The 23397-nt window shown below is 35.8% G+C and overlaps 2 protein-coding genes across 2 annotated transcripts; one reads left to right on the top strand and one right to left on the bottom strand.

Moving 5' to 3' along the window:
* Positions 1 to 668: 668 nt before the first annotated feature.
* On the bottom strand, positions 669 to 2051 carry LOC125835542 (uncharacterized). The gene has a single exon (XM_049514665.1). It carries the CDS (start codon positions 2049 to 2051, stop codon positions 669 to 671), a length of 1383 nt encoding a protein of 460 aa, XP_049370622.1.
* A 16859-nt stretch (positions 2052 to 18910) lies between these two features.
* Positions 18911 to 22024, top strand: LOC125835457 (pyruvate dehydrogenase E1 component subunit alpha-3, chloroplastic-like). The gene is made up of 3 exons (XM_049514583.1): positions 18911 to 19321; positions 19845 to 20625; positions 21409 to 22024. Exons 1-3 carry the CDS (start codon positions 19067 to 19069, stop codon positions 21684 to 21686), a joined length of 1314 nt encoding a protein of 437 aa, XP_049370540.1. The 5' UTR covers positions 18911 to 19066; the 3' UTR covers positions 21687 to 22024.
* Positions 22025 to 23397: the final 1373 nt, after the last annotated feature.

Genomic DNA, 23397 nt, shown 5'->3' with positions numbered 1-23397 from the left:
AAAGCTATCAAGCTGAAAACTGAGATCCCAAAGCTTGTTGCTGTCAACCTCATTCATATAATATTCAGCCAACCTCATTATCTTGCCCTTATCAAAACCACCAAATGAATTAACTGGATTCAAACTAGCCATACCGAGAAGTAAGTCAGTACTCACAACATCAAAACGATTATTAAGCTCTTGAAGATGCAAATCAATAACAACATAAAATATTTCAACACGCAAATGATGAGAATATGTAACATCAAGAGATTTACGCTTTGACTTCCCAGGAAGTAGCTAGCATCCATCTCCGGAATGACTATATCATGTTTATCACAAAAAGAAGAGACATCATCCATTAATGATTCTAATTCATTATCCCTCATATTTTGTAATCTTTGCTTTGTAAGAGCAAGAAATCCCATAGCATTGACAATATCTTGATCCATCATTTGTAATGAGAAGTTCAATTCATTTGTCATCATAAGAACTTTCCACATCAAGTGCAACATAAAGGCAAAATCAAATTTCTAAATCGTATCCACAAGAGTTTTAGCAAGAAGTCTATCAGTATAGTTTGGACACTCGCATCCAGTAAATTCAAGCACATGAATAACTGATGGAAATAGAACAATAAGATTATCTAATGTTCTACAATGAGAACCCCAAAGAGTATCACCTGGCCTCTAAAGCCCATGTTCTTGATTTAATCCTCGCCCAGTATGCACTTCCCATGATATGAGCAACTCCTCTAACTGTTCAGCTTGGTGTTTTTGAAGTAAATCTCTATGCTTAAAAGATGCTCCAACAATATTTAACACATTAGTAACTAAGCAAAAAAAGTCATCTACATTTGAATCCTTCTTTGCAAGAGCCACTAGTGTTAACTGCAATTGGTGGGCAAAACAATGAATGCAATATGCCGATAGAGTCTCATTTAAAATCAAAGTTTTAAGACCATTTAGATGTCCTTGCATATTGCTAGCTCCATCATAACCTTGCCCACATATTTGGGATGGACTTAAGGAGTGATCTGAAAGAAAAGAGTATATTGCTTCCTTTAATGAACAAGCAGATGTATCACTAACATGAATAATACCAACAAATCGTTCTATCACTTCTCCTTCTTTGTTAACATATCTCAAAACAAGTGTCATATGCTCCTTGTGTGATACATCCTCTGATTTATCGACTAGTATCCCAAAATAATCCCCATCTAAATCTTCAAGAATAGATTTGATTGTTTCCTTAGCACAAGAATCAACAATATCCTTTTGAATACTTGGAGAACACATCATTTCATTTTTTGGAGCTTTTTCTAAAATAATGCTTCCAACATCTTCATTAATATCTCCATACCATTGCAAAAGTTCAAGAAAAATACCTCTATTTGAAGAAGATCGACTCTCATCATGTCCACGGAATGATAATCCTAATTTCAAGAGAAATCTTGTCACATCAACTGAAGCACTCAAGCGACGCCGAGACTCACTTTTTTCTTTCTTGAACTTTTTATCAAAGGAAGTGCGTATTGACTGTGATTGATTCATCAAATCAAGCATCTTGTTGAAACACTTGTTGTGGATGCTATTTATATCTCCAACATGAGCTCTAAATCTTTCAGTAGCTTTGTTCCAAGCTCTATAGACAGTCTTTGTGAAAGCAACATCAACCACATATCCACGACTTTCACATTCATTTTTAAACAAATAGCAACACAAACAAAATGCAACATCTTTTGTTATGCTATACTCCAACCACTTACGACCATTAAGCCAATTAAGAAAAAATTGCCGCATTTCCTTCCCAAACTTAGTTTTAGGAAATTTATGATCCTTAGGTTGGCAAGGCTTTTTAAGAATATAATATCTCCTAATATCATCACGTATATTAGGATTATATTCTGCAATTGGCTTTCTAATTCCCGAATCAGCTTCAAGAGATTCTAAATCAACATCTGAAATAAATGTTTTCTTTTGAATTTTTGGCGCTATGGTTGAAGCGGTAGATGCATGAGTAGAGCTAGAACTTGGATGTCGAATTTTCGATCTTGTGACATACTTATCCATCTCAATTTACAAAGATAAATTTCTGCAAAAAAATCAATTTTATCATAGAATTAATTCACATAATTCAATTAATTTTTATTGAAATCTATAACTTTCTATCAACAACCCAAACACCAATTAATATATCTATTTGATCTTTCAACACCACAAGCAATAATTAGCAATATATGAGTCAATGAGCACAAAATTTTCAATTGCACAATTTGTTATTTGTATACATCCTAAAATTTAATTTTTGAATCAAGTAAGTTGGTAAGAAAAAAATTTATTTCCAAAGTATTCAAAAAATATATTTTTAATCACAAAACACTAATATGTGAGACTCTAAAGTCTAAATCTATTTATCAAGTAACAAAAAAAAGTATGTGGAATATATTTTAAGAATTAAGACTTAAAGAGTACTAGCCATAAGCAATGAAAATCTCAAAACCTAATTTCCCTAACCCTTTTTTTTCATTATCTAACTTTAATCAAACATCAAATCTTATTACCTTGCTTTTATATTGATTTTGAAAAGAAAAAAGCTTGAAGTTTGTTGTTGGGCTGGCTGCTTTTTCTTTGAAACAAGAAGAAGAAGAAGAATGATTTCCTCTTTTTGTTAAAAGAAAAAATCCCATAAAAGTGGGCAGTGGAAAAGGTTTTAAAACATAGAAAAAGTTAAAAATAAAAAAGAAAGAAAAAGTTAGTCACCCTAAGCTAATTAAGAATAGGAAAAGTCAAAACAAGTACAAATTCGGAGTAAAATAAGCCCTTAATTAAAAAAAGGAAAAGTAAAAAAAAGGTGCAAAATTCGCTAGAAAAAGTTTTAAAAAAAAAAGAATGGGGCTGACGGGATTCGAACCCTCGCCCTCATGCTTCGCGTACGTTATTTTTCAAGTGTTAACCAGCGCACCCACGACTACTATTGTTCTATGGGTGCTTATTTTTCTTTAATAATGTATTTATCATATTTTCTATATATATATATATACAAAAAAAATTCCGGAGTCAAAACTAACTACGTGGGTCCGCCCCTGTGTATAACTAATGCAATCATTAGTTATACATAGCATGAAAAAATGCACCAAACAAAGGATTACTAATACATATAATAATGGGCAAATTACATAAATCACATACTTTTAAGGCAAAATTACAACCTATCATTTAAAAATTTATAATTACAGAAGTCTCTCAAACGGATACAATAATATAAGCGTTGATACATTAATCTGATGCGCGAGATACATTAATCGTTAAGTAAGATACATTACATTTTATACATGATATACTAATCTGATGTACATGTAATGACCCTTCTGGTCATTTCTGTGTTTTGCCTTTTGTTTGTCGTTTAGAGCGTTCCTGTAGCAACCCCAAGTCATTTATAATTTGTTGGGACTGACAGTTCAGTCACCGGGTCGTTCGTATGGCTTTTATGCGAATTTTAGTGTTTTTGGAGCTTATGAACCTTGAACGATCATTTTCGATCAAAAGTTCAAGAAGATGACATCAGAATCCAATTCTAACGATTCCATCAGCTTCGGAAATGTCATTTTAGGCTGTTAGCATGGTCGGCATGACTCTCGAGGTTTTTAGTGTGAGTCGGTGTGATTAAGCGTTTTAACTTTAAGTTTAAGCCTAAGTTTGACTTTAGTCAACATTCTGAGTAAACGCGCTCGGATGAGAATTTCGTCAGTGCGGTTAGCTTCAGAATGTTGAGTTTTCTCTAGATTGACCCTTCTTTTGTGTCCCGAGGTTTTCGATATTTTTTCGAGCCCTTTTGTGGTTTTTGACTTAAAATAACACTTGGGTGTGGGACCCACTTTTTGTCAAGATGACCTCGTATGAAAATTTTGACTGCGCCATTGAGTTTGAAATATCGAATTTGGTATGGTTGCATATCTCGTTTGCAAGCACGGGGTTCCAAACGAGTTTGGAGCACCCCGTCAGAGTTTTTATGTTTTGGAAAAAAATTGCAGAAATATCTGCTATAAATGCAGCTATATCAGCCAACTTTTTTCAAACTTAAAACCCTCATCTCTCAACCGATTTAGGTGATTCGAGTGCGGGAGCTTCGTATTTTCGGTGGCTTCGCTGTAAAGTGTTTGGAAGTTGTCGGGTGCACGTAGTTCGAGGTAATTTCGTGATTAACTTGACTATTGTACCCTTTTTCGAGCCTTTATATTTGGCATTCTTGTTTTGGTCATATCTCACTCATTTTAGCTCGGTTTTGGGTGATTCGAAGTCCTACATGTTGGGAATTATCGTGGCTACCTCGTAGAGTGTTCAAGGAGTGCTGGGAACTTTTTGATTCTCGTTAATTCCGAGTTTAGACTGCTGTTGTTTTCTTTTAGGTTGATTAAAGTGTGGTTTTCTTGCTTTTTGGTTTTTGCTGTGTTTTGAGCCTTGAATTGTGTTCCATTTTGGAACACAAGTTCGGGGCGCTGTTTAGGGTCTCTTGAAGGAGTCAATTTCAGAAAGTTCGGTGCGGGTCCCATGATTTCCGTTGTGACTCCAAAAATTGACCCGTCTCTGTTTGTTGTGATTTTGGTGTCTAAACGACCGTATTAACGTTGTGATCCTATATTTAATAGAGTGGCATCGTTCAAGGGTCATTCGGGAAGGACAAGCTCCGGTAAAGTGATTTGGAGCTCGCGCGGTCAGCCTTAAGGTAAGCTACGACTTCCTTTCTTTTAGATTGAGCTTAATTGTGTAAAAGCATGTCGATTAGAGTGAATTGGGGGTGGGTACCAGTTTCCTACCTTACTTGATTAGATACCTCTGTTTCGACCCGATTTCGAAAACTAAGGTTTCGAAACCATCTTCGCAACTTTGGCAATTCTTGTTTAAGTTTTTGGAAAAATTTATAATTTGGAAGTCGTCACTAAATTTTTTAGGAAAAAATAAGAAAACCATTTAAAAGTGGTCTTTTGAAAGAAAAACATTTAAAATAAACCAGAGTTGGGTAAGAGTTCAAATAATTCTCTAAGGAAGGGTTTATGCATCTTAGAGACTCCGCTAACACGCGGTTGACCGACGGATTTAAAAGCTTGGCCGTTTTTAAAAGAAAAACTTAAATTACTTGAAAATCTTATTATTATTATTATTATTATTATTATTTTAAATGAGAAATCCTTTGATATTTGTACATTTGTATTATCCCAAATAATGAAATAATTTCAAATGTTAAAGTGTCAAAAATAAAATTTTAACTTAATAATTTATTCGAGTCAAGTTTTTGAGTTGAATAATCGACACAATTACTTAGACGTGGATTTGAAAGCTAAATACTAACTATGAAAGAATATGGATAATTCTCAAGTTAGTCTTGGAGAATAGATTGCCCAACTTAAAAGAAGTTTCGAAAAAATTGAATATTTAAATAAACAAATGCCGAAATAGAAGAGTCATTAGAAACCTCCAAAAGATTCATCTAAGTTAACAAAAATAATATTAGAAGCTAAAAATAAACTATCACAAAATCACGATATAAGGAAAACAAAAGCGCGAATAGAACTTGGACAATTTTAAGTCCACTTGCTGCTTCTTATTTGTTGCTACTGCTGCTGTTTTTGACCTTTTTTAAGGTCCGAAAAATGCTATTTCCATCCCTTCGAGGCTGCTGCAAATCTGCTGCACTTAGTGGACTTTTGAGAGTCCAAAAATTATCAAATTTCAGCCTTTTCAAGGCTACTGCTGCTGTTGTCTTTTGGGGGTTTCAACCCAATTTTGCTCTTCGTCTTCGGCCTTTTAAGTCTGTTGTTGCTGCTACTTTCTTGGGATTTTAACACAATAATATTAGCTTCCTTTTGATCGGCTTGGATGAGGTTGACTCGAAGAGAGGAAAATGCAAGAGATAGAGTCCAAGTGGACTCAATGGGAGAGTGTTCATACACCAAGAAATAAAGGAATAAAAGATTAGAAAGTTCAAAAGAGAAACCTCATCTCAAAATGCAATAAATGTAAACTGGAAAGGAGAACTTAATTATACTAATATATGGTCAAGCTTAACTACTGCATATATTAATCAATAAAAGGAATTAAGCGTAACTACACAAAAATAATTAAACAAATGCGATATCAATAGCATCACTTAGAAGGACTAAACCCAAACATTTTGATAATTTTTATCCTTCATCACAGTTAATAAACCCATTTCTACCAAAGTTCTATTGCCCTTAATGAAAACCAAAATTGTCAAACACCATAAAACATCCAACTACTACATACTTAATCAAATCAAGATCAACTAAGGATGTAAACTAACTAACATATATATCATAAAAAAAATCTAGGATCCATGTTACTAATGTAATTGATATTCTCTAAATTAAAACTACCCATGGGAAGTATCAAGAACAACTACAAAGAATAGACAAATCTGCATTATATATTGCTACTAGAATACTATCCAATATTAAAACCACATGCCTAACTTAAAGAATTTAAGTCAAAAATCTAACAAAAGGAAAAACAACCAACAACTTAAGGGAAGCAAATGCTAAAATCTAAAAAGAAGAACATGGCTATGGAATATTGTAAAGGGTGCACAACTATGGATCAAAGAAACTAAGGTAGGAACTAAAGACATTTTTCATATTAATAGCAATCGGAACATTTTAAAGACAGTAAAGAAGCAAACCAACAACTAGTTTTCTCCTTAACACAACAAATCAACAATTGCCCAACTTAGCATTTATAAAACAGATTGGAGCTTTGATAAAAATAGAAGTAAAAATCTTACTACAGAAGATAACAAATTAAGGCAGAAAATAACAACTATATAACATGGATTACAAAATCTAATAAGAATAACAATAACTAGAAGCACATATATAGATTTATGAACTCGACTAAGCAGAGAAATCACCTACACATTTTTTCAAGTATATGAAACAACCATGAAGAATACATAAAATAGGCAAGTTCAAATAGGTAATTTAAACAAGATCATTCTTCATAAGAAAATCGAAAACTAGCACACTATATATAATACTCAGAAAAAAAAAACAAAGCTAGCTATCAAGATACATAATAGAAATAAGCAATGACAAGATTGAAACTCCCTAAATAAATTTATTTACTAAAAGATAAGAGCTAAACTTAGCTAATCTATGTGATTATAGGAAATGCCCAAAACTGGAAATGAAAGGAATATTATATAACAAAAACGACTAAGCCGAAGCTAATTTTTACTTTGAATAAACAACCACAAAAGAACACTTAAGATAATGAAAAAACTAGCTATTTAATTTTCTATGCTAAAGCAGCTAATACCAAACACTATTTCAACGAACAAAACATAATTAAGAGCCGGAAAATGCTGAAATACAGAGAAATTTACCTGGTTCTAGGCAGCGAACCGGAAAACGAGTTTGACGGAGACGATTCCATCACCTCCTTCAACTCAAACAACCACAAAAGCCACAAAATTTTAAACTATGAAACCAAGAATTTCCAAAAAACTTAGGGTACTCTTTGGTTTCCCCAAAATTCCCTCCTTTGATAAGTGAGCAAAAAAGGTATTTATAGGGCATCTTCTAGGTCGAATTTGAGGGGGAAAACGATGTGGGAATTGGGAAATTTTCAAAATCCTTGAGCGGATAAGGATTGCCCCCTAGCTAGTGTACGAATTCGTACCATTTTTGAAAGAAATTGGAAAAGAAAAATCTGAAATTGTAAGATAATACCATCTGGGAATGTTTGGACTGTATCACGGGTACAAGAGCTCGTGCTCTCCGCGTGACAAAACAAGCTAAGCAAAAAAGGAATCTTGGCGTCTTTTGGATTCTTTCCCTTGGTTGAATCTCATGTTTTGGGTCGTTTCGGTATAAAGCGTTGTATTGCCGGTTGTTGGGTTGAATTAGTATGTTGATAGGTCTTCTGGAATTGGATTGGATTTGGTCTTTGGGAATTGGGAATGGAAAATTTGGGCTCAAACACAACTATCAGGCTGAATATAAAAGTCCAAATTGAAATTTAAAAAGAATAAAGAGTCTTGGTCCCTGAGTCTTGAGAATGACAAGGATGATAAAATTTGAAACTAAATAAATTATGTATCTAATAAATTAATAAGCTTCTTGAATTCTTTCTTTACATATGTGAAATAATTAACTAATTATCGAAAATAATACCAATTGCAACACTAATTAAAATTTTGATTAGTTTAAGGAAAATAAGATAAGTATTAAGTTAAACACATTTTTTTTAGACGAATTTTTAAAAATATTTATAAAAATCCAAAGTCATACACAAAACTTATATGTATATAAATATAGAAATATATAATTGCTTCTAAAAACAAAACAAAACCAAGCCTGAAACATTTTGGATTTTTCAAAAAACAATTATTTCCAATTGTTTAAAATTTAAGAAGCTTAAAAATTAATCAAATTGTGGAGGGTCAAAATTCGGGAAGGACAAGCTCCGGTAAATTGATTTGAAGCGCGCGCGGTCAACCTTAAGGTAGGCTATGGCTTCCTTTCTTTTAGATTGAGCTTAATTGTGTAAAAGCATGTCGATTAGAGTGAATTAGGGGTGGGTACCAGTTTCCTATCTTACTTTGATTAGATACCTCATGTTAGGATCGATTGGCCATATTCGAGTGTAGTATCATGTTAACCGATTTAGTAGAGTTGCATGTTTATGTGCTAAATGCTATTGTATGCTTGTATGTTATGTGTTGCATGCCTTGTTCATCCTCAATCGTAAGCATGATGTCCTTAGTCTAGGTTAGGCTAGCATTGCCTTAGACTTATGACCTGTGTAAGCTGGATAGCCTTGACTTTCTATCGACGTCGTTCGGATGACTTAGCTCCTTGTAGACTGGAGTAACAGACTTGAGTCTGATAGTTTGAGCCTTAGATTAGGCGTTATCGCTGCTTGTTGTACTTATGTATCTTCTCCCTCTCATTCTGCAGTTCCGACGTATTCTTGAAGGTCCGATGCATCACTAGAGGCGCGGGATTGAGATAGTATAGGCTTGGAGCCTTTTATGTGATTCTTAGAGTGGACGGTGATCCACAGTGGTTGTTGTTGGATTGGATCCTATTGGAGATACCATCACCCCCGGGTCGTTCTTTCTAGCTGAGCTGGGTAGACTCGGTGATATCGGTGATCGCCCCCGGGCCTCTCTTTTTAGCTGGGCTGGGAGTGTGCTGCTGGTTGGGTGTCCCCGGGTTGCTCTTTCTAGCTGGGCTAGGAGCTGACTGCATGGTAGGACGACTCCGATATCTACCTCACTCACGGGTCCCTCTTTCTAGCTGGGCTGGGAGTGGACTGTTTGGTTAGGTGCCCCCTTGAGTCATTCTTTCTAGTTGAGCTGGGCTGGGAGTGCACTGCTGGCTGGGTGGAGTCTGATGGATTATCTTAGTTACTTTGGGCTAGGAGCCCGATTTTCTTCTTTCTAAGCAGACTTAGCTTTTCTGTGTACCTGTCGGGCTTATGGGGGTCCGTTCAGGTTTTATTTGAACTTGCACACGAGTATACCTTTTGAGCTTATGGGGTCCAGTTAGGTTTAGTTTAGTTGTACTTAGTTTATTTCTGGTATGCTCGTATGCTTACTTTTCGTATCCGTTTTGACCTCTATGTGTCTAGATTCTATCATTTCATATTGTTTTTACCCTTTTTGCTCAGTCGGCCTATGATGCCTACTAAGTACCTGTTGTTAGGGGTGTTCATGGTTTGGATAAAAACCTATCCAAACCGAAAAACCAAACCAAACCGGTTAAATAAACCGATTTAATTTGGGTTTTGGTTTGGTTTGGTTTTAGATTGTTAAGAACCGATAGTCATTGGTTTGATTATGGTTTTGTTCGAAAAAAATCTAAGAAATAACCGGACCGAACCAACAAGTTATATACATAATTTTATTATTATACATACATAATATATCATATTCATAAACAATTTTAAAGATTTTATATATGTTTCATAAAAAATTATTTATAATTTACTTATGAAAGAAAAAATGTCCAAGGTGAGAACATTTTTCTTATTGGTTTCATGTATATGAGTGTCTATGAAATTTCATTGTGGGACTGAAAATGTCATTGTCTCTTCCTTCTATGCCAAAATAGTGAATTTTGAAGTTTTATTCAGTAAATTCAATGATCCAAAGTTCTGTAATGCCAGTCATTTTATGTATGGTTAACAACCAAATAACCGAATCAAACCAAACCAAAACCGAAAAATGTATATTATATTTGGTTTGGTTTGATTTTGATAATTTTAAAATCGATTAAGTTGGTTTGGTTTTGGTTTTGACCAATAATGTGAACACCCCTACCTGTTGTGTTAGTACTCATGCTACGCTCTACATCTATTTCGTGATGCAGGTCCCAGTACCAGTTATCAGCGGTGAGTAGTTCCAGCCTTCTTTTGCAGTTGTGACTCGGAGACGAGGGCGAGCACTTGGCGTTTTGGATTTGTTCTGCCTTATTCTTTTGGTTTAGCTAGTCTTGTTGCTTTTGAGACACGCTCTGTTGTAGTCCACTTTTGAGACTTGTACTCTTTATTAGATAGCTCTGTACTAGTGACTTCCAGGTTCTGGGAGGGATTTTCTGTATATATTTATTTTGGTTTGCTTCCGCCTTGTTGTCCTTGTTTAGTTTATTGTTTCCGCTAGTTTCTACCCTTACACTCATTGCTTGATATTCTGGGTTTCGGGTTGGCGTACCTACTGGTAGGGTATAGTAAGTGCCATCATGATTCGAGAAATCGGATCGTGACAGTATATTTTATACATTATACACTAATCTGATGCGCGAGATACACTAATATGATGTGCGAAAATGAGGGATTTTGGAGATTTGTAAAACTTATAGGGGATAATGGTAATAAGTAAACTAAAATGTGGGATTTCTGTAATTTTTCCTATAATTAATGCATGCATTATTTTGCTAATACACTCTACCAAACGACCTGTAAATATATGAAAATACCACCTAAATTTTATCCACCACCCCCTTAACCTAATAAGCAAACTATTCTTTATATAGGGAGTTGAAAACTACAATACCATTATTTTAAAATCATGGGTCAAAATCACCGGTCAATAAAATATCTGTGTATTAAATATTACTATATCAGAATGAATTTCTAGATTGTGTAAACTATCAAAATGAATATTAACAAATGTAACAGATAAAATGAATATTAAGAAATGTAATGAACGTAACCAATGACATGTAAAAAATACAATTTAACAGAAATAATGATTTTATAAAAAATGAACAAATATTTGAACGTATTCAACCGGTTGTGACAAAATAATATAAAGAGAATTAACCGATAAAAATCCTAATAATTTGAGAATAAGGATAATTATCAATAAATTGCATTAAAATGGGAAAACATGTATTTTGAACTATTTAAAAAATAAAATACTTAAAAAGTATTAACTTTAGAAATATCATACCAAAATTTGGTGTCAACACTTATCACCAGAATTACATTATCACCATCAAAAGGTACAAACTCACCACCAAATATCACTACCACCATTGTCAATATTGATTTTTTCTTCTCCACCACCTTCAATTCCCTCCTCTTTGTCACCCCACACCAACAAATCCATCATTATATTTTATTTTTTTAAACTTACCAAAGAGAAAAATTAAATATAATGAAAATGATGAAATCGAATAAGCATTGAAATAGGATATGATTTGGGGGGGGGGGGGGAGAGGCTTTTGGTCGAGGTAATAGTGGGATGGATGGAAATTGGGTATGAAAAAATGATGAAAAAAAATAAAGAAGAAGAAGATGGTTGCCTGTGAAGAAGAAGAACAAGAGGCGTTGGGTGGGGGTAGGGTGATAGTAAAAGAAGATTTTAATTTATTTTTTTACTTTATTTACTGTCAATTTTCTTTTTTTATATTTTTTATTTTTTGACACGTCAGTTTTAGGGGGTAAAAAAAATCATTTTTAAATAGTAAAGGTGTGTAATAGGTCGTCATGATAGTTTAAGTGTGTAACTGACTTTTCGAGACAAGTTCCAAGGATGAATTTATACCTTTTCCCAATAAATGGAGTCATACAAGTTTTGTGTGCCACATCATATTTGTGCCTCATACATAAAAAAAATAATTCTAGAGACACCACCACGACATTCCATCCTCATAGGTATCACCATTTTCCTAAATAACTAAATATCATCATACTTCTCGAAGTTTTCATCATCCACAATTTTAAGTCTTTTTTTTTTATCAACGTCTTCATTCAACACTTGAACCACCATAAACCACTTGATGACAACGAATCACCATTAAAATACATCAATATGCCTATACTTGAACTTATGCAATATTTCATAAGTCGTCTGAATAATTGCATGAAAGTTGTTATTATAAGAAAATTCAATTATAAATAAATGGTCATCTCAACTCCTTACGAATTTCAATACACAGACATATAGCATATCTTAAATTGTTTGAATAGTGCGCTCATCTTGTCTATCAATTTAAAGATGAAAAGTTGTACCAAGGTTCACTTGAATAGTTAAGCTTTTCTGAAAGAATCTCCAAATAATTTGCCGTAAATTAAGCCCCTCTATATGAAATAATAGAGATCAATACACCACGAAGTAGAACAATCTCATGGATGTAAAGCTTAGCATAATCTTCGATCATATATGTTGTCCTGACTGACAAGAAATGAACTGACTTTGTCAACCTGCCCATAATCACCCCAATAGAATCACATTTCCGTTGTACGAGGTAACCTTGTAATGAAATCCATATTGGTTATTTTCTATTTTCACGTCAGAATTCCCATGTTCTGAGTTATACCTCCAGGCCTCTGGTGTTCGACTTTCACCTCTTGGCAATTTAAACTCTAAGCTACCAACTCTGCAATATTTTTTTTCATGCTATTCAATCAATAAATTTGTCGGAGGCCATGGTACATTTTTGCCCCCCTTTGATGAGTTGAATAACGAGAATAATGGGCTTCTATTGGAATTTTTTTTCCAAAGCTTCCCCATATCAAGTACACATAGACGACCTTGATGTCGGAACACTCCTTCCGCAAGTTCAAATAAAAATTGCTTCTCCTGCGAAATTTTGTTCCTTAGCTTTATGAACTTTGGATCCTCATACTGTTGTTACTTTGTCATTGTCATGGAAGAAGATTCTGCAGTACTATGTGATGGAAACTTAAGAAGGAGAAATAAAAAGATACGTAAGGAGAGAAAAATTTTTGCTGAAAACACTACATCCTTTTATTCATGACTTCAAGCCTATAAATAGGCAAATACTTAACAGAATAATCAATTAAATAGGACACATATCAGTCCCATTATCAACTTACTCCTAAAATAGAGCACATGACTCCTAAAGCAACTATGACACCTTACTGCACTAATTCCTTAAAAACAGAACAACCTGCAAACTACTACAATCAAAAAAGGAATCAAAAATCCTAAAGACTAGGTCAACTGATAAAAGAATAACGACTAAAAAATCCAACAGTTGCCCCCTTAAACTGATGTTTTCTAACAGTCAGTTTATATCTTTGATTGTACATACACCTAGCAGCCTTCTAAGTTTCATGAATGACTCCGTCTTCAGGGCCTTGGTGAAAATATCGGCAACTTGATCTTCACTCCTGCAGTAAATCAGATCAATAGTTCCATTATTGCTAAGATCTCTTAAGAAATAAAACTTCACATCAATGTGCTTGCTTCTTCCATGTAGCACTGGATTCTTGGATAGCTGAATTGCTGAATCATTGTCACAAAAAATCTTAGTGGCTTCTGCTTGCTTGAATTTTAACTCCTCCAAAAGTCTCCTCAACCAAATAGCTTGACAAGCACAAGCAGTCGCAGCAACAAACTCGGCTTCTGTAGTAGACAAAGTGACAATTGGTTGCTTCTTAGCTGACCACGAAATAGCACCGGACCCTAGCATAAAAGCATAACCTGAAGTGCTTTTCCTGTCATCACGATCACCAGCATAATCACTATCCGTATACCCAAGAAGATTGGAATTTTCACTCTTCTTATAAACTAGTCCAAAGTCTCTCGTTCCTTGCAAGTAACGGAGAATTCTCTTGGCTGCCAGCAAGTGCATTTCTGTGGGATTCTCCATGTACCTGCTGATTAAACTCACAGAGTACATTATGTCAGGCCTTGTAGCAGTGAGATACATCAAACTTCCCACGATTTGCTTGTAAAGTGTGTTATCAACCTTCATTCCAGTAGGATCTTTGTGCAACTTCAAACTAAGTTCAACAGGAGTATTAACTGGATTGCAATCCATCATCCGAAATCTTTCTAGTATTTCCCTTATATACTTCTTCTGAGAAATAAAGATCCCCTTTTCAGATTGTACTACCTCTATGCCAAGAAAGTAATGCATCAATCCTAGGTCGGACATTTCAAACTCATCCATCATTGACTTCTTGAATTCCTCAAACATGACACCACAATTTCCAGTAAAAATGAGATCATCAACATACAAGCAGATAATGAGCATTTTTCCTTTATCCCCAATCTTAACAAAAAGTGTATGCTCATAAGGACATTTCGAAAAACCAACTTTTAGAAAATAGCCCTCAATGCGACTATACCAAGCTCGAGGAGCTTGTTTTAGACCATAGAGGGCCTTTTTTAATCTATAAACCTTATGCTCATTTCCAATTTCAACATAACCAGGGGGTTGTTCAACAAATACCTGTTCCTCCAAGTGCCCATGTAGGAACGCCGACTTGACATCTAGCTGGAAAATAGGCCAAGAATTCTGAGCTGCCAATGCGATAACCAATCTGATTGTATCATGCCTAGCAACAGGAGAAAATACTTCTGTATAATCGATCCCATATTGTTGCTTATACCCCTTGGCCACTAAACGCGCTTTGTACCTGTCAACTTCGCCATTTTCCTTCAACTTTGTTTTGAACACCCACTTCAGTCCAATGGTTTTCTGTCCCTTTGGAAGATCGGACAACTCCCAAGTATCATTTCGTTTAATAGCATCAATTTCATCATCCATTGCTTTTCTCCATTTTTCTTCCTTTACAGCACTCTCATAAAAAATAGGGTCGCAATCTGAAAATAAAGCAAAGTGAGTAATTGGATCTTCAATTCCAGTTACCTTGTAATCCTTCATCCAAGCAGGCCTTCTTCTAACACGCCCAAGAGTTTGAGTTGCTTCTTCATTTGCAACAGCAACTGGTGGGGAAGTTATAGGGGCCGAATCTGATGAATTTTCAAGTGTACAAGGTGCTGAAAATTGCTCTTGTTCCACGTCACTGTCACATAGGATTTGGGTAGCAGGCTGCTGCCTATTCCAATCCCAAGTGCTTTCCTCATCAAAAGTAACGTCCCTGCTGATAACAATCTTCTTAGTCAACGGACTAAACAACTTATATGCTTTGGAAGACTCGCTCACACCAAGAAAAATACATTTTTCAGCCTTATCATCAAGTTTCTTCCTCCTTTCATCCGGGACATGGGCATATGCAATGCATCCAAAAATTCTAAAATGATCTACTGTTGGTTTTCTCCTATTCCATGCCTCCTCGGGTGTCATATTTTTAACAGAAAAAGTTGGACTTCTGTTTAGAATATGAACACTCCAATTCACTGATTCTGGCCAGAAAGTTTTTGGAATGCTTCCTCTCAATAACATACTTCTCACCATGTTGAGGATGGTTCTGTTTTTCCTTTCCGACACACCATTTTGCTGTGGTGTATACGCAGTGTAAGCTCTCTCCGAATGCCATGCTTTGCACAAAACTCTTCAAATTCTTTTGAGCAGTATTCGCCACCACGATCAGTTCGGAGAGCCTTAATGGTTTTCCCCTTCATTAGACGTTGGGTTTATCGGACCACAAAGATCTGAGTGTACTAGCTCCAAAACATCCTTTGCTCTCCATGACTTTCCTTTGGGAAATTGAGAGCGATGTTGTTTGCCAACAACACATTCTTCACAAATTTTGGAAGGTGCAGTAATTTGAGGAAGACCAGTAACCATGTTTTTCTGTTGGAGTGTTTTCAAACCTCCAAAACTCAAGTGACCATAAGGAAGTGCCACAACAAGGATGAATCCTTTACTTCAGCCATCAAACAGGATTGAATGCTATCAATCCTTAGTGGAAATAATCTGTTGGAGCTCATTTGAACTACTGCAATAGCTCCTCTCACAGGATCATAAATTTCACACTCGCCCTTCTTGATAGTGATGACATAACCCTTTTCTTGCAACTGACCAGCACTAAGTAAATTACTTTTCAAGTCAGGAACATACAACACATTAGTAATTGTTTCCACAAAACCATTCTTGGTTTTAATCTTGATGGCACCTTTCCCCATCACTTCCACAGTTGAACAATCACCAAACGCTACAGTAGAGTGGAAATTTTCGTCTAGAGATGAAAAAGAAAATTTACTTCCACACATGTGATTACTGCATCCAGTATCTACATACCAAATATTAGACTCATATTTTGTTCCACCATGGACAGCCATTAACAATGTTTCTACTTCCTTATTTTCGACAAAATTGGCACTTTCACATTTTTCTTTGTCATTAGGAAGTCTAGTGTAACAATCTGATGCATAGTGACCAAATTTGTGACATCTATAACACTCTACCTTCGATTTGTCATGATCTCGACCTCTGTCTTGAGACTGATCAGTGTTGGTTTTGCAATTTCTGCTGAAATCTCTTCCTCCACGATCTCCTCTTCCCCTTCCTCCACGATCTCCTCTTCCTCGGCCTCTACCTCTACCTCTATAGTTGCTGGAATAAGTATTAGTAGAAGCCTTCAACGCTTGCTCCTGCACTCCAGAACTTTTGTTCATCTTCTGTTCATGAACCAATAAAGAACTTTGCAGTTCATCAAGAGATAGTTCATCTATATCCTTTGATTCTTCAATTGAGCAGACAACATAATTATATTTTGATGTCAGAGATCGTAAAATCTTCTCCACAATGGCTACATCACCTATCTTCTCACCATGGAAGCGCATCTTGTTGGTTATTTCCATGGTTCTAGCACAATAGTTTGTCACAGATTCTCCTTCCTTCATCTCCAGTGTTTCAAAATCCTTTCTCAAAGCTTGAAGCTGTGCACGCTTCACCCTGCTTGAGCCTTGATACTTCTTCTTCATGGAATCCCAAATATCCTTGGAAGTTTCTTTGCAAAGAATAGTTTCCAGGATGGGACGATCAATTGCCTGAAAGAGATAATTCTTCGCTTTCAGATCTTTCAGCTTTTTTGCTTCCAACTCTGCCTTTTGAGCATTCGTCAAAACTTCGCCTTCCGCTGGAGTGTTGATGCCGTCCTCAATAATTGGCCAATACTCTTTTGACCGTAAGAAATTCTCCATCAACATGCTCCAATGGTCATAATGACCATCAAAGCGAGGAATTGCTGCTTGCACAAAATTATTTTCAGTAGCCATTAGATAATATGAAAAGAAATTTGTGGCTGCCTCACTTGTTTTCACTCTTTGAATAACCTGGCGCTGATACCACTGATGGAAACTTAAGAAGGAGAAATAAAAAGATACGTAAGGAGAGAAAAATTTTTGCTGAAAACACTACATCCTTTTATTCATGACTTCAAGCCTATAAATAGGCAAATACTTAACAGAATAATCAATTAAATAGGACACATATCAGTCCCATTATCAACTTACTCCTAAAATAGAGCACATGACTCCTAAAGCAACTATGACACCTTACTGCACTAATTCCTTAAAAACAGAACAACCTGCAAACTACTACAATCAAAAAAGGAATCAAAAATCCTAAAGACTAGGTCAACTGATAAAAGAATAACGACTAAAAAATCCAACACTATGAACAATAACTACCATGTCACCTACTTTTAATAACCAATCAGTAAGTTAGCTGGCTGATGAACTCTATGCAGATTCTGCAGTTCCTTTGTCTCACCACATTAGTTTACTCCAATTGATGAACTCTATGACGAAGACGTTAACTTTGTCTTGTAACAAACTCCGAACAAACACCAATTGGCTCTACTACCTTTCGTGAAGATAATTTACAACTTGATTCTACTTGTGGACACAATCACTATTAAACAATGATTAGACTAATTCTTTAATGTGTTGTCATGCGTTCTTTGATCATACTTCTAATTGCTATTATTGAAAGAGAACATTATTTGCTTGTGTGCAATCATCATCTCATTAGGATTTCCTCTTTGTTTATAATCACACCTCCATGTCCTTCAATGCCTAGGGTTAAAGAAAAGATTTTTCTTGTAGGACATCGACTTGCTTAAGAAAAATGAGATTGTATTCTCATGAGTCTTTTTCTTGTGTTGTTTTGACTTTGCTAATCTTATTAGGACTCTGCTTTCTTTCTCTTTAATTTAGTCTTTCTTCTGTAATATTTCATACACTATCAGCTACACCATGCATTCCTTATCATAATGAAACCTAATTTATCGATAAGAACAAACTCAAGACAATAAAAAGTAACTAGTAAACCCGATTCATGTTGTCAATCATCAAAACTATATATTTTACGATCTCCTCCTTCCCAATAAATAATATTAGAGATTAATATTCAAATTCATAGAGGTACCTAGATGTCTCACACTCATAACCAAACCTTTTTCTGTCTTGGTAAAAATAATAATAATAATAACAATTTTACCTCTTGAAAAGGAAAATTTCTGGGAAAAAACTTAGAAGCCATGCCCAATAAAAGTGAAAGTTTTATATAGAGATGAGAACATATAGCCAAAAGGCCAAGAAAAACATAATAGTTATTATAGCACATGAAACAAATAGATTTTCAGTATAATTATTTACTAAATAGTTTTAAAATATACTAGTATTATTTTTTTGTCAAACCAACTATACCCACAAAATAGAAGGCAAAATTTAGGATGAGAAGACGAGAAAGCCCAGTAGAGAGCAGCCAACGCTCCTGACGGTTATTTCTACACATTTGGTTTCTCGTTTCCTCCGCCCCTTTCTTGCCTTTTTATCTCCTTCAATTCTACAATCATTCATCTCTTACTCACATTTCTTGATTTCTTGTAATTCATCCATGGCGACGTCTTTCTCTGCAACAAAAGTTTTGCAACCTTTGCCCCTTAACTCTACTAGATCTGCTGAAAAGCCCCTTTTGTGTCAATCTCTAAAGGGTAGCTCCTCCTTTCTTGGATCATCTTCTCATAAGCTTTCCCTCAAGAAGACTTTCTATCCTCATCAATCTCAACGCCGATCCAATAATGCTGTTGTCGCCGTTTCTGATGTTGTTAAGGAAAAGAAATCAAAGTCCAAATCTTCTAGCTCCAATCTGGTATCTGCATTTTCTTGATTTTTTGCCCCTTCTCTGTTGATTTTGGCTTTGCAAGCTTAATTTTTCATTTGGATCATGCTCAATTTTTTTCTTTTGTAGCTCTTATCTTATTAATGTCTTTTTATGGCGATTTAGTGCTTGTTTGTTTAGATTTCTCGTATAAAAATTCTGTTGCTTACTAAAGATTCGTCCTTTTTTGGATCGTTAAGTCTTTTGAGTGTTCTTTGTGTTGATTTAGTGCTTATTTTTGAATCTGTCGTATGACATTGTAGTTGTTTGCATGATTCGGCTTGTTTGTGATTTTGTTAAATAGTTGTGTCTGTTGGTCCATTCCAATTTTGATAATTTTGGCATTTGCAAGCTCTTTTTTTTTTTTGTGTCATGCAACTTTTGACCCAGAGTAGTTATTGTGGTAATTTAGTGCTTAATCTTCTTAGAATTTCTCTTATAGCATGTAGTTGTTTGAAAAGATTCGGGATTCCGTGATTTTTACTCAATTATCTGTGTCTGTTGTTTCATTTAGTTGATTACTAAGGAGGAAGGATTGGTACTGTATGAGGACATGGTGTTGGGAAGAGCTTTTGAGGACATGTGCGCCCAAATGTATTACAGGGGTAAAATGTTTGGTTTTGTGCATTTGTACAACGGCCAAGAAGCTGTCTCAACTGGTTTCATCAAGCTCTTGAAGAAGGAAGACTCTGTAGTTAGTACTTATCGTGATCATGTCCATGCATTGAGCAAAGGTGTCCCAGCTCGTCAAGTGATGAGTGAGCTATTTGGGAAGACCACGGGCTGTTGTAGAGGCCAGGGTGGATCGATGCACATGTTTTCCAAAGAGCACAACGTTCTTGGTGGTTTCGCCTTTATTGGTGAGGGAATCCCAGTGGCTACAGGTGCTGCATTCACTAGCAAGTACAGAAGGGAGGTCTTGAAGGAGGCTGATTGTGATCATGTTACTCTGGCCTTCTTTGGTGATGGAACTTGCAACAATGGACAATTCTATGAGTGCTTGAACATGGCTGCATTGTGGAAATTGCCCATTATCTTTGTTGTTGAGAACAATCTGTGGGCAATTGGGATGTCCCACTTGAGATCTACTTCTGATCCTGAAATTTGGAAGAAAGGTCCTGCCTTTGGGATGCCTGGGGTTCATGTTGATGGAATGGATGTGTTGAAGGTGAGGGAGGTAGCAATGGAGGCTGTTGGCAGAGCTAGGAGAGGGGAAGGTCCCACTTTGGTTGAATGTGAGACCTACCGGTTCAGAGGACACTCTTTGGCTGATCCAGATGAGCTTCGTGACCCTGGTGAGTGTTCCATTTCCCTTCTGTTTCCTTGCTCAACTATTTTAAATTCTTCCAGTTTACTTGTGTTATTATCCTCAAGCCACTTGTTGCTGTTTCTTCGATACTGCTGCTTTTTATCTGTGTTACCCGACAATGATTGTAGCCCGTGTTTTCTAAGGTTTGGAAGGGTAAACCTTTAGTACTTAATAGAGAGCTATTAGTTGATCAAATTAACTTTAGGCAACTTGTCTGAGGACTCATTAAATGCTTTTGACTTACCTCTGGCATTTTTGTAGTGAATGCTGTGTGTAACCAAACAATTTCTTAGCACAGTGGCAGACCACTTCTTTGTAGTAATATGTCTGTACTATGACATGGCAGAAAAGTGGATAGAGTCATTTTGTATGAGAAGCCTCAAATTGGCTGATTGTGTTGAAACTGTTGAGATAGTGATTTATGTGCGCAAATGTGTAAATGTAAATGAGGAGCACATCTATTTGATTATTTATAGCTTCCATTTACACTTAGGCAGATGTTACATGAAGTATCTCAGGGACACCACTAGATGTATTCGCTTATCGAGATATACCTCCAAAACAAAAGGAACAAAAACACCAGAAAGGAGCTCTAATGCTCCAAAATTCCTTTGTAGAAATGCTGTAAGATATATGACCATGTACCATAAGAGAATGAGCCTTTTAAACTCTATTATCTTATTTTGTTGCACATGTACCCTTATATGTGATCCACATATTTGGAGGCAATTACGTCATTTCTTTGACCTTAATTTGTTCGTTTTGGTAGCTGAAAAGAATCACTATGCCACAAGAGATCCTATCACTGCCTTGAAGAAGTATATGTTTGAGAACAATCTGGTCAATGAAGCAGAGTTAAAGGCCATCGATAAGAAGATTGATGAATTGGTTGAAGAGTCTGTTGAGTTTGCTGATGCAAGCCCTGTTCCAGCTCGTAACCAGCTGCTAGAGAATGTATTTGCTGATCCTAGGGGCTTCGGAATTGGGCCTGATGGAAGGTACAGATGTGAGGATCCTAAGTTCACTGAAGGCACAGCTCAGGTCTAGTTCTCAAGGTTGTGCTGTGTGGACCTGCACAAGATGGCCTTCAGTCGTTGATGATAAGCAGGGTTTCTTTAGTAATTATTGATATTGATATTGATAGCACTCCTACACGTATTAATATCTTTCCCCATGAGAAAGATCTGAGGTTTAGTTACTTTATAGTTTCAGTTTTGTTCAGGTTTGTGTTCTCTTTATCTTGGACATTGTTTGTTAGTTGTTACTATTCATGAATGACAAAACCTGAAGGGCCTTGCATTCCTCTTTTTGCACATTCAATGGTTGTAAGTGGCTAGTCTCTTGGCAAGTCTTGTATCATTTGTTAAATTTCTTTCAACTTCTTAGCTCTGTGCCGTCAAGTTAACTCTACTTATTGCATCCTTGTAAAGCTGGGGATGAATTGTCTTCAGGAGACACCAGTTTGGAGGGTGCTATTGTTTATAATATTCATTAGCTGGTGTACATTGTTGATACTTGATACCAGTATTTACGTGTTTCTGCCAATATCATGGAGGCTATATCATTAAGTTTGCTCCTAAATTTCTATGGTCAAAATATTCCGGTGAAAGAGGTGTCTGTAGATCAAGTAGGTACTTGATCTTTAGTGGTCTTAGTTAAACAGAATGAAGAGGTGTATGGGGATTTATTAAGAATTCTAAGGTGTTGAATGACCAGGCCTGGTTATAGCGAAGAGCACGCTTTCGAGGGTGTGTTAATGCTCCTTCCATTAGCTATCTGTATTACTGAAACAGTGAAAGGGAGAGTAAAGAGTGCCAGTGGACTTCATCATGATTAGAAATTTTACTAGATTAGTAGATGTGTTTGAATCTTCAATGTGACATCAACTTGTGCATCTATGATTTTGACTTGTAATATGTAATCCAAGTGCACAGGTAGAAGTCCTGTCCTGGCTTTTGGTGGAGTTTTCATCAAATTCATTGTCCAATGGCTGTTTTATTTGTGCTGCATCTTCTCCTCAACAAACCTCAAGAGCAATGCTTCTTTGTTAGTAGAAGGAATCTGCTTTGATCCAGGCGTTTTCTAGATGCAGCAATATTTTAAGAAATTAGAATTTGTGGCATATATACTGAAAGAAGAAATAAGCACATGTAGATACCAAAGTAGGACACCAAAACACACACAAACCATTTCCAACTTTGGGTGTGCGTGCACAAGTAGATACTAAAACTTGTACAAGATTGAACAAGTAGACACATCACACATTCACATTCTATAATATGTCACGTAGAATGTGTGTCTACTTGTTCAATTTTATACAAGTTTAACTGTTTACTTGTGTACTCAAAGCATAGGTGAACCCAACATTTGAAGACGATGATTGACTTTGAGTGCAATGTTTGCTTTGTGCACTTTGCACCATGAGGTCGCATGTCAAAAATCTTCCAACCACCCTTACCAATAGATGGGATTCGAACCCAGGACCTTCAACATCAACCAGTTCACCAAGCATCTTAGTGTGCCTAAGAAAATAAATATTAATATCTTAAGGTTTATAAACTATATATACATAATTTTTCTGAAGTTAACGGGGTACATGCACCCACATCTTTCTACATAGGTTTGCTTCTGACTCGAAGTTGGAGAACATAAATGTCAATTAAAATCAAGTTAAATGACATATTTATGTATTATGCCAAAAGAAAAAGATATTGTTATGGTGGGGACTGGGGACTGGGGAGGGGATTGCCAAACACAA

The sequence above is a fragment of the Solanum verrucosum genome, unplaced genomic scaffold (assembly GCF_900185275.1).
Source record: "Solanum verrucosum unplaced genomic scaffold, falcon-dt-bn FXZP01000040.1, whole genome shotgun sequence".
In the NCBI taxonomy this organism is placed as follows: Eukaryota; Viridiplantae; Streptophyta; class Magnoliopsida; order Solanales; family Solanaceae; genus Solanum; species Solanum verrucosum.
The sequence above is the reverse complement of the archived record's forward strand: the minus strand, read 5'-3'. Positions and strand labels throughout refer to the sequence as shown.